This window comes from Neophocaena asiaeorientalis, unplaced genomic scaffold (assembly GCF_003031525.2).
Source record: "Neophocaena asiaeorientalis asiaeorientalis breed wild unplaced genomic scaffold, Neophocaena_asiaeorientalis_V1.1 scaffold102, whole genome shotgun sequence".
Lineage (NCBI taxonomy): Eukaryota > Metazoa > Chordata > Mammalia > Artiodactyla > Phocoenidae > Neophocaena > Neophocaena asiaeorientalis.
Window position 1 is genome coordinate 3,760,031 of NW_020175078.1, and position 12,276 is coordinate 3,772,306.

The window sequence follows — 12,276 nt, forward strand, 5'->3', positions numbered from 1 at the left end:
AGGAATCTTCTATATCTAGTTAAAGCCTACCTTCTTTCTGATTTATGCAGTAGAGCAATTTGTGATAGCAGAAGTTTAGCTTTGGCCCTAGCTTAGAAATATGTCAGGTTTTCAGAAGTTCTTTTGTCAGTTGTTTAGTACTGGAAACAATGTTTAAACTAGTGGTAGTTTTCTAGTCTAGCTGTTGAAGTATTTTAGCACATAATATTGAATTAATGAACTAAAGGTAGTCTTAGTTTCAAGTTTCAGGTTCTGGATAAAAGGCATCATCTGGTTACTTTTTAGGGAGGAAGAAAAGAAAATTTTGTTTTCTTTGATTGGACTGTTAGCTAGCCTTGGGCAGTGTATTTGACCACATTCCAGCTTCTTTTTGGAAGGACACTTGCTTAGTGCTCAATCCTTAAAGAGTAGATGTGTTTAACGTGAAGTTGGCTTGAAGAAAACTTCCTTATAATGGAAGGCCTCTTACTAGGGAGTCCAAGGGGGTGAGATAAGAGAACCAAGTGAGTCAGGGACATAGCTGGACTGTCTCAGGGTGGGGCTCTAGTAGGGGCAGGTCAGATTACTCCATGAAGCAATACACTGATCAGTAAGGAAGAGAAAACCTTCCTCATAGAAACATGTGAGATAAGCAGCAGAATTCTCACAAGATCTGAATTATATACTCAGGTATCAAGCTTACCCATGCAAACAGATGAAGCAATGGTAGGTGGCAGTCATACTGAATAAAGATTCCCAGTTTTATCAATAAACTGAAGCCTCTTGATCCCTCATGTCTCAGAGGAGTCTTATTTTAGTTCACCAACCACCTCTTTTACCATAATAAATTTTGAGTTTCTTCAGTACACAAGATTTTTCGCTAGATACTAGGTGATAGATCTAGTGCAAAAGATTTATGAGAGTGCAAGAGGTATGTGTACTGTTGATTTTTTTTTTAAGGTGGTTGGTAACAGACATTATTGAACTCCAGGCAGTGTAGCAAAGTGAAAATTTTTCTGTCTTAGTTCACCATTTTTCACCTATTATCTTCATTATGATTCTTTTCCAACCCAAATGTTTCTTGAAATGGATTTTAGTGTTCTCCTGTGTAAAATAAGTATTGTTAGATTTCTGGAATCTTGTCAAATCGTACCACAACTACTGAGGACCCAGTTCCTTATCAGAATGAATAGACTTTTTCTTAGGAAAGTTATATCTTGTTGTTGCTTTGCTTTGTTTAGATTCTGGTCATCCATCTTGCAGGATTTTAAGTAGGGACTTGAGCCGTGAGACCATAACACAAAAGTTAACTGGGGCTTATGACAGCAGGTAAACAGGGAGTCCAGGACAGATTTTCCTAATCCATTTTTGCCCTTTCTGTTATGCCAGCTGCCGCAGGAAATCAACTCTCTCCCAGTTGTCACTTTGGCATTTTTCTTCCTTCCTTCTCTTTTCACCTCACTTCTACAGTTCCAGTTACCACCTGAGAGGTTTTTTTTTAAATAAATTTGTTTATTTGTTTGTTTGTTTATTTATGGCTGCGTTGGGTCCTCGTTGCGGTGTGCGGGCTTCTCATTGCGGTGGCTTCTCTTGTTGCAGAGCCCAGGCTCTAGGCGCATGAGCTTCATTAGTCGTGGCACGCAGGCTCAGTATTTGTGGCACACGGGCTTTGTTGCTCCGTGGCATGTGGGACTTCCCGGACCAGGGCTCCAACCTGTGTCCCCTGCATTGGCAGGCGGATTCTTAACCACTGTGCCACCAGGGAAGCCCCTGCGAGTTTTAATTAATAGTTTTACATGGGGAATTGCCTTTGGCCAATTGAGCTGCCATCATACCGACATCACTCTCCAAGATCTGAAAGTTAAATCTTATCCTTTTCCACAAATGTACTATGACACAAATAATGAATTATCTCAGAATTTGAGTGTCTGGTGTTCAAAATTCAAGTTTGTTATAGAATTAAACTGGTCAGGAGATGCATTTATTTTATTCTTAGTATATATTAAGCTTCATATAGATATTCTTATCTAGAATTACACAGTCCAATAGGCTGTCTGTCACAAATCCAAAGGGAAGCCCCTGCGAGTTTGAATTAATAGTTTTACATGGGGAATTGCCTTTGGCCAATTGAGCTGCCATCATACCGACATCACTCTCCAAGATCTGAAAGTTAAATCTTATCCTTTTCCACAAATGTACTATGACACAAATAATGAATTATCTCAGAATTTGAGTGTCTGGTGTTCAAAATTCAAGTTTGTTATAGAATTAAACTGGTCAGGAGATGCATTTATTTTATTCTTAGTATATATTAAGCTTCATATAGATATTCTTATCTAGAATTACACAGTCCAATAGGCTGTCTGTCACAAATCCAATGACAGTGTGTACTCAGAAACTATAGGCAATGAGGATTTAATCGCAGCACCCTAATGTCCTCTTATTACCTTGAAATCTTTTCAGTTGACATTCTATTATTTAATTCCATTACATACCAGTAATTGCATTTACTGAAGCCAATGTTTCTCCTTATAGGAAATGCTGATCTTAGTAAATTTCAACTATAGGCAGGGAAATGTTCTTTAATAAATAATTGAGGACTTTCCTGGTGGTCCAGCAGTTAAGACTCCAAGCTCCCAATGCAGGGGGCCTGGGCTCATTCCCCGGTCAGGGAACTAGATCCCGCATGCATGATGCAACTAAGAGTCTACATGCCACAACTAAGATCCCACACATGGCAACGAAGGTCCTGCTGCTGCAACTAAGACCCGGTGCAGCCAAATAAAATAAATATTAAAATAAAAATAAAATAAAAAAATAATTGAAAGACTTTTTCACAGTTCAGTGCTGGTCCTGTTACCTCTGATGTCTAGAGTATTTTATACATGGTAACTAAATTATGGAATCTGGAAAATCATCTCCTCAAGAAATCTCACAAGGTGTGCTACATAGTAGCTTAATGTAAATAGGTTAAAGAGACTGGCTTTATCTCAAGTGGCTTACTGTGTTAAAGAAGAGTTTAATGTATTCAGCTTCACAGTTGCAACACCAAGTGAATTCTGACACCTCTGATGAGATGATTAAAGTTGGACATTTTTTTCTTTCGACAGCATTAACAAAGAGAGCATCATAGATGTGGAAGGTGTTGTGAGAAAAGTGAATCAGAAAATTGGAAGCTGTACGCAGCAGGATGTAGAGTTACATGTTCAAAAGGTAATTTTTTTCAAAATATAAAATTGTATACAGAAATAGATGAACTAGTTCTTATCACTAGTCACATCAAGTCTATATGTTCTTTTTTTTTTTAATTAATTAATTTTTGGCTGCGTTGGGTCTTCGTTGCTGTGTGCAGGCTTTCTCTAGTTGTGGTGAGCGGGGGCTATTCTTCGTTGTGGTACACGGGCTTCTCATTGCGGGGGCTTCTCTTGCTGTGGAGCACGGGCTCTAGTCTAGGCGTGCAGGCTTCAGTAGTTGTGGCACGTGGGCTCAGTAGTTGTGGTTTGCGGGCTCTAGAGCGCAGGCTCAGTAGTTGTGGCACACGGGCTTAGTTGCTCCGCGGCATGTGGGATCTTCCGGGACGAGGGCTCGAACCCGTGTCCCCTACATTGGCAGGAGGATTCTTAATCACTGTACCACCAGGGAAATCCCTATATATTCTTAATAATTAGAGTTGATGTAAAATATTGAGATTTATAAATTGATTACTAACTCGGTTAGCTTTTGTTATATAACAGACCACCTCAATACTTAGCGACTTAAAACAACAAAAACATTTATTTGCTCATGATTCTGTGCAGTTTGGAAATGAGGGTCAGCCTATCTGGGATGGCTCATCTGTACCACATGACATTGCCTGGGGTCACTGATATTTCTGGGACATCTCCCCATGGCCTCTCCTCATCCAGCAGGCTTGCCCAGGCTTGTTGACATGGTACATCTACCATAGTCACATACGGAAAAGTATAAAACACATCTAAAAAGCTTTATTCACTATTATGAACCTATTTTGCTGTGAACTTTCTTTTAATGATGTACTTCTGAAGGTTGATTAGTTATACTCTTAATCATTATATTTCCTTATAATCATTGTATTTCTAATATTTTACAGTATAAAGAAGTCAAGAGACAATACTATATTGGACTTACATCCCAGCAATAACTTTTTCATACAAGATTTATCCCACATCATTTTCTTAGACATAAAAACTAAAAATGCTCACCATCATTGACCTTTAAAATCTTATAAGTGAACTCACATGTATTTAATACTATTGAAATAATCCTGCAATTTTGAACCTGCAGTCTCAGATCCAGGTCTAGTTTATAATATTCATCATTGAATTTCTCTTACAGAGTAGTCCTTTCCCACCCTTACCCCTGTGTGTGTGTGTGTGTAGGCACGCGCGTGAGCGAGCACACATATATGGGATAGAACAGACAGAGAGATGCAGAAAGACAGATTCATCCATACACAGTAATTTGGGAGTAAGGTTGTATTTAATTGAAATTGACTGTCTTGGAACTCTTCAAGACTTAGAAAATCTTGTATTTTTTACCGACCTAAGTTGCCAAATTACTTTGTTCTCTGTGTAAGTCTTATTTCAAACTAACCCTGCCATGAAGTCTGCAACGTAGTAAAGGCAAACTGACCTAAAGGTGTGCTGACCAAAAAAAAAAAAAAAAAAACCCTGTCTTCGAATAACATGTTTTTCAACACTTGAATAAATAAGATTTTAGTGAGTAGAGCAAGTAAATGTATTTTTTTTTTTTAGATGTTGTGGGTAGGAGTTTTTTAATTAATTTATTTATTTTTGCTGTGTTGGGTCTTCATTTCTGTGTGAGGGCTTTCTCTAGTTGTGGCAAGTGGGGGCCACTCTTCATCGCGGTGCGTGGGCCTCTCACTATCGCGGCCTCTCTTGTTGTGGAGCACAGGCTCCAGACACAAAGGCTCAGTAGTTGTGGCTCATGGGCCTAGTTGCTCCGCGGCATGTGGGATCTTCCCAGACCAGGGCTCGAACCCGTGTCCCCTGCATTAGCAGGCCGATTCTCAACCACTGCGCCACCAGGGAAGCCCAAGTAAATGTATTTTTAAAATATTCTAATTATCTAGTGTTTGGTTCAACCTTAATAAATGTTAAATATAAAGCCTAAAGAGCTTACCCACAAATTTTGCCTGAATAAAAATAATTATAAAGTATCTCACAAAGCATAAAATGTTGTATGCTAAATAGAATTTTATAATAAGCAGTGACTCTCTTTTATCATTTATTTATTCAGCCAGCAGTTACTGAGTGTATACTTTGTGCCAAGCACTATGTGAAGTTCTGGGGATGAAAGCGCTCACGACCTAATGAAGGAGATGATGAATTTCTAGTAGTTAGAAAAATGAAAGAGGTAGCTGTCCAGTTCTCCAACTTTGCATTGGAGATCAAGTTCCTGTTAACTCATCAAAGGGAAGCATGACAACTTAGGTATAGGGGGTGGTGACAAATAATTCTATTTTAATGCTATGAAGAGGACTGGAGTATCCTTCTGATACCTTTTCTTCAAGTGTCTGAGCTGAATGCTAAATGTGATTTACCAACTGGAAGAATATAATTTCCTTTCTGGAATTTACTAAATAAGGTCTCTTTCCCTCTTGTGCTTTAGCAGGTTTTCCAGGCATAGTTGGGAGTAACTAATAGGGTAACATGTTTTTTTAAGAGTGGCTTAAAAAACCCAAGCTCATTCTTTATGACCTAACTGCCTTTTTTTTTTTTTTTTTTTTTTTTGCGGTACACGGGCTTCTCACTGTTGTGGCCTCTCCCGTTGCGGAGCACAGGCTCCAGACGCGCAGGCTCAGCAGCCATGGCTCACGGGCCCAGCCGCTTCGTGGCATGTGGGATCTTCCCGGACCGGGGCACGAACCCGTGTCCCCTGCATCGGCAGGCGGACTCTCAACCACTGTGCCACCAGGGAAGCCCCCTAACTGCTTTTTAGCACTAAAATGTGCAGTTAGTGTGAGTTAGGGATTTTAACACCATAAAGGAACACTTTCTACAGCAGCTCCCAGCCGGGAGAGCAGCAGGAAATGAGCTATAACATACTTGATGAAAGAAAGCATTGAGGGATATTTAGAAAACGAATGAGGAAAGGAAAGAGAGGTACAGCAGAATTGAGCCGACTTTGGTCCTAGTGGTAGAAATGGCCAGATGCTGTTAACAATTATAATAACTTATTTGTTAATGGCTCTTTCAAACGAGCAAAGTGTTTTCTTATTCATTATTCCATTTGATTCTTACCGCAGACCTTATTTTACAGAAGACTGTTGAAGCGCTAGGTAAAGTGATTTGCCTAACAACAGCTTTTATGTGACAAAGAGAGGCCTTAAGCCAGACCCCTCGACTCCAGTTATTACTTATTTAAGACATTGGTGTGAACCTTAGAGTTTACAAAGTATTTGTACCTACGTTATCTCATCTGACTATTCCAGCAACCCAGGGATGTACACAAGAAATATTATTATCCCCATTTTATAGGTGAAAAAAACATGTACCATCTTTGATTTTAGCAAGTAGTTTCAGTTAAAGATGTATGCAAACATTGTTTCTCATGTTAAGTCAACTGTAGATTTTTTTGAAACAAAAGATAACGGGTTTTGTGTGTTTCTTGATATTTTTGGTAATCTCTCACTTTCAGATTTATGTGATCAGTTCAGCTGAACCCCGCCTGCCCCTGCAGCTGGACGATGCTGTTCGTCCTGAGGTGGAAGGAGAAGAGGTGAAAATTACACTTCTGAAATAATATGTTTCCTCTGTATGTTTAGTTTGCAAAACATTGAAAACTTGATGTGCTGCTTTTGTAGGAAGGGTACCTATGAATTGATTTGAGCTTCATTTTTATTTAAACGTACTCTTACATTAACAATTCTCAAACTTTTTGGTCTCAGGATTCCTTTACATTCTTAAAAATAATTGACCCCACAGTCTTTTGTTTTTGTAGGTATACCTATCAATATTTACAGTATTAGAAATTAAAACAAAATTTTTAATATTTATGACATTATTAAAAATAATATAATTAGATTATGTGTCTGTGTATTCCTATATAAATAATAAAAACAGCAGTAACATTTTATGAAAAGTATTTTCAAAAACAAAAAATAATTTAGTGTCACATGTCTACATTGTTGGTAATATCTGGCTCAATACACAACAATTAGATTTTCATATCTGCCTCTACATTCATTCTGTTGTGATAGCACACATCATGAAGCCTTTGGAAAATTTCTCAGTATAGTCAGGAAAAAATGAGAGTGAAAAGGTATTATTATGAAAAATAAGTTTGACTTAACAGACTCCCTTCTGAAAGTGTATCGGGTACCTTCACTGGTGCCCTGAACATACTTTGAGAACCACTGTTCTATGTCAGCTTTTATCTGCTCCTTCACTCTTCAACTAGCAGGTAAAATCCAGGGATCAATGAAGGTGCTGGTTGTTAATTATTCTGATATCCCAATAATGAGTCAAGGGGTTTGGGGGCAGGAGGTGGAAAAAAAGCATTAACCTCAATTCATTCTCATTTCTCTTCTTTCCAGCTCTTCCTTTTAATAATAACTTCTCTCTGGCTCCACTTCTTGTATCTTGGATCTTTGATTTGGGGGTATAACATGAACACACGTGAACACACCTATTCTTACTTAAAAATTAACATGGCTTCTGCAAGTGTTGTTTGTGTCCTTAAAAAAATTAGTAAAATCTGTTTTTTCATCTTTTTTTTAGGATGGAAGAGCTACTGTTAACCAAGATACAAGATTAGACAACAGAGTCATTGATCTTAGGGTATGCCTCATTTGTTTATTTAGTGACATGATTGTGCTGACATCAAGGTGGGCAAGGATACCATACCTGACTCAGGTTTATAGAAAAAATCGGCATTTGCCTGTATGTAATATGATAATACAAGAAGTAATTTACCTTTCTGACTGACCCTTCCCCTGAAAAGAATTGTAGGCAACAAGGACAGTTGAGTAATAGTTCACAAGATACTGACTTGCTTCATGTTAAAATGACAAAGGAACATGAAGCTAATAAATGGTCTTGCTTCCAGGTAGTACCTGTTTCAAACAAGGTAGTCAGCAAGTGAAAACATAACCATTAATATCACTACAAAATTGTGAAAGAAGTTATGTGTACATTTTAGAACAACCAGGTGGAGATTAGTAGTTAATGCCTCAACTCTTTGAATTTGATCGGAGCACAGAGTTAATAATAATAACAAAGAAGTATTTGGCCCTGGTGGTTTATATAGTAATCTCATAGGTCTTCTGTTTCCCTTTCTGGTTTGGTAACAAGTGAAAGAGTTCAGTGGTTTCATCATTGTAGTAAAACCAATGTCATCTCTCTTTCTTAATGTTTGACCATATCATTTCCTTTACTTAAAATAATCTACCTAAAACTTAAATGCTTTGTCACATTAAGAGTTCTTTCCAACCTTTCTGCCCTTATTGTACGCTCATGTTTCACCTGATTATTTGCTTTTTGTCTGCTTTTACCTTTTACATTTTAATTTATAGTATATAGAAAAGGCTAGCAATAATCAAGTCCTTTTGGTACTGCCTAGAAACCTCAGGTTTTTCGTAATTTTGGCCACAGTACTTAGACATCCTACTGTATTTGCTATTTGCTCACACAAGTTATTGGTTGTGCCTCTAGAATTTGGCCTGAAGAGTATTTTTCTTTGACCCACATTTTTTTTTTAATTTAAATTCATTGCCATCATTGAAAAACGGAGGGTTTTCGCATTAAATCTAGATGGTTTTTCTCAAAAAGTTGGAGGTGAACCCATCAATACTGGGCCCATGTAGCAAAATTAGCTAGTACTCTATATTGAGCATTCTGTTCTCTACCGTGCCCTGCACCACCCAGGAAGTACCATTCATTCATTCCATTTGTTATTTGTCTGGCCCTTGTAAGCATTCACCTTTTTAACCCCTACTTTGACTTTACATTTTGGGAAGCATTCTATACATAAGTAGCTTGAAATCTTTTACACACCTTAGATTATGTCTAAACTACTATCTAATTTAACTCCAAACCAGTTTTTTTAATAGACTCTCAGTTTAGCAAAGTCAAGAGTTGGAGAGTTTGGAAATAAAGGGCAAAATTTGCATTCTCCTTCTATAATATGAAAAATTCCAAGATATATCCTTATATTGATTGTCATGTAACCTAACTTTTCTCTCATATAGTGAATTGTTTTCTCTCTGAACTTTCCAGGCAGGTGACCTGATTAGAAAATACTCCATCTCAGTTAATGTGTCAAATTGATTTAATTAGTTTTTTAAATTGTCTTATAGACATCAACTAGTCAGGCAGTCTTCCGTTTCCAGTCTGGCATCTGCCATCTTTTCCGAGAAACTTTAATTAACAAGGGTTTTGTGGAGATCCAAACTCCTAAAATCATCTCAGGTATGCTTTAAGATATTTCTCTTAGTTTTTTAAAATAAATTGCTTTCCCCCAAGTTGATTCATATTAAGTTTTGGTTTTGGTTTTGTTTTTTTAATTTGAGACTCCCAAGTGTCCCTTGAGGTTTATTGCCATGAGACTATTTTGAAGACTATGCCATATAGCAGCAATCACACGTCACTAACACCAGTAATACTAAATCCCCTTATTTCAGGAGTCATTATGTGATAATGATTATAAAATGAGGCAATAACACATGAAGCAGTATTTTTATTAATGTAAGGTACACCAGAAACTACTTTTCCTTATGTAGGTTTCTTTCTAATTGGTATTGCAGTTGATTTTTGTATAAACTACATTGTAAAATTACTAAATACTACAGATGGGAAAATCTCATTAATTCTCATTCTTACATGAGAAACTTATATTAATCATTCTTAACTATTTAACCTTTTTAGAGTTACTTAAATAACAAGAAAAAGTATGTTATAATTTAATTACAAATTAAAAATTGAACATTGCATTATTGATAATTAGAAAATTATTAAGAATATCATATCTTTTTTCCTTTAAAAAATTTTTTTTACAACTCCAGAGTAGCTTTAATAGATTTAAAATTGATGCAGAAAGAGAGCATATATATCCAAAGAAGTAAAATGGAGATATAGCCAAAGAAGTAAGTCTGTCCTAAATATAAACTGTTTAGAATCAGGTATAAGACATATATAGATTATGGTTTCTCTGCAATTCTTGATTTTCCAGTTTTTTTTGTTTTGTTTTGTTTTAGTGAAGTACTTGAATCAGAAGTATAAACTTTTTACTGGAAGTTTGCATTGATAAGCTTACAGTTAATTATAATGTGTTTGCATTTCAGCTGCCAGTGAAGGAGGAGCCAATGTATTTACTGTGTCATATTTTAAAAATAATGCATACCTGGCTCAGTCTCCACAGCTGTACAAGCAAATGTGTATTTGTGCTGATTTTGAGAAGGTTTTCTGTATTGGACCAGGTAAGGTTTTTGGCAGTTACGGTTTTCTCAAAACTCATTAATTGTACCATAGTAATGGTTTTAGAAACACAGTTTACATAAAAACATTTTGAAAGCTTAAATCCTTTTATATGCTGACTACATAAACACTAGACTTTGAGGTAAAAATGACAAGGTACTTAGGTAGACATTCTAAATAATATATTTTGTTGTCCTTGATAGCTCCTTTACTGCTGTTGAAAGTTTACAAATGTGCCACTGTTTATTTCACTACCAGTTTTATTGCAAAGCTGTTCTGTTTTACTATTACTGTTTATACTGTTCTTAGTATTGATAATATGCTAAAGTCCATTAGAAATTACTACAAATGTCTGATATTTAATAGATTATATTAACATGTTTTTTAAGATATAGTTGTTACAAGTCAAACATGGACACATAATCATGTGGCAGATTCTTTTTTTTAATTAATTTTATTTATTAATTTATTGGCTGCGTTCGGTCTTTGTTGCTACGTGCGGGCTTTCTCTAGTTGCGGCAAAGGGGGGCTACTCTTCATTGAAGTGCGTGGGCTTCTCATTGCGGTGGCTTCTTTTGTTGTAGAGCACAGGCTGTAGGTGCGTGGGCTTCAGTAGTTGTGGCTCGCGGGCTCTAGAGCGCAGGCTCAGTAGTTGTGGCACATGGGCTTAGTTGCTCCGCGGCATGTGGGACTTTCCCAGACTAGAGCTTGAACCCGTGTCCCCTGTATTGGCAGGCAGATTCTTAACCACTGCGCCACCAGGGACGTCCGGCAAACTCTTCTATGAAGCTAGTTATAAGCAAAAACTAGCTTTACTTCATTCTTTAAAACTTACCAAATTACTTTATATATGTAAGTTTTTTGATAGCTTAATAAAAATTATATACCTGCTAATAGAGAAACTGAGATCATTAAGTTTCTTAATTTTCTGAATTCATTAAACAATTATATGTTGAACACCTGCTGCATATACAGCCTTGCTCTAGGTTCCATGTACATAAGAGAAGAATCAACCAGCCCTTCTCAAATGTTAATGTGCACATGAATCACCTGGGGACCTTGTTAAAATGCAGATTCTGACCATTAGGTCTGTGGTGAGGCTTGAGATTCTGCATTTCTTACAAGCTTCCAGGTACTGCTGATGCTGCTGATTTGCAGACAGACCATGCTTTGAGTGACAAGGGAATAAACATTGTCCCTGCTTCCAAGACAGAATGAGACATGCATACGTAGAGCACTCACAGGGAGTAATCAAGTGATTTTCACAGCAAAAAATCAGATTGTGCTGTACAATCAGCAGATTGGCGTTAATTATATAGTGTAGATAGTGTAAAAAAAGGGAGAAGATGGAATTTGCTAGAGTCACCATAAAAGAGAATTCATACTGAGGTAGGTTCTAAGGACAGAGTGGGAGATACAGACAATGGAGATGACATTCTAGTCAGAGGAAGCAGGATGAGTAAAGTGCATGGGAGAAAATAAAAATAAGACTAGTTAATATTAAGAAATGGGAAATACAGGGTAGGACTAAATTATGAAAGCATAAAGGTTTTAGACATTTTGTCATTTTATGTCTTATTACAGTAGTCATTTGGGAACCATTTGTTAAGTTACTGAGGAAGGATGTGTTATAGGAATATCAGTCTTGCAGTGGTATGAAAAATGGAGCAGAGCTAGAGTCAGGAAGACTGGAAAGGAGGAAAGTGCAGTGAGGATAATAAGAACTGGACTGAGGTAATGGCTAGAGTGTGTATAATGTTACTTCATTTGCACAGATTTCATTTAGCTTGAGTCCAGTTTTAATAACATTGAGAACTCACTATATTGAATCTATTTTAATTAT

At 36.9% G+C, this 12,276-nt stretch overlaps 1 protein-coding gene across 2 annotated transcripts in view; it reads left to right on the forward strand.

The window, feature by feature from the left end:
- Positions 1-12,276, forward strand: part of DARS1 (aspartyl-tRNA synthetase 1) — a 67,633-nt gene that overhangs the window by 34,761 nt on the left and 20,596 nt on the right. For both annotated transcript variants that reach the window (XM_024764121.1, XM_024764120.1), the window contains exons 5-9: positions 3,090-3,192; positions 6,658-6,738; positions 7,740-7,799; positions 9,317-9,428; positions 10,301-10,435. In XM_024764121.1, coding sequence (XP_024619889.1) covers positions 3,090-3,192; positions 6,658-6,738; positions 7,740-7,799; positions 9,317-9,428; positions 10,301-10,435 — 491 coding nt within the window. The remainder of the gene's footprint in view (positions 1-3,089; positions 3,193-6,657; positions 6,739-7,739; positions 7,800-9,316; positions 9,429-10,300; positions 10,436-12,276) is intronic.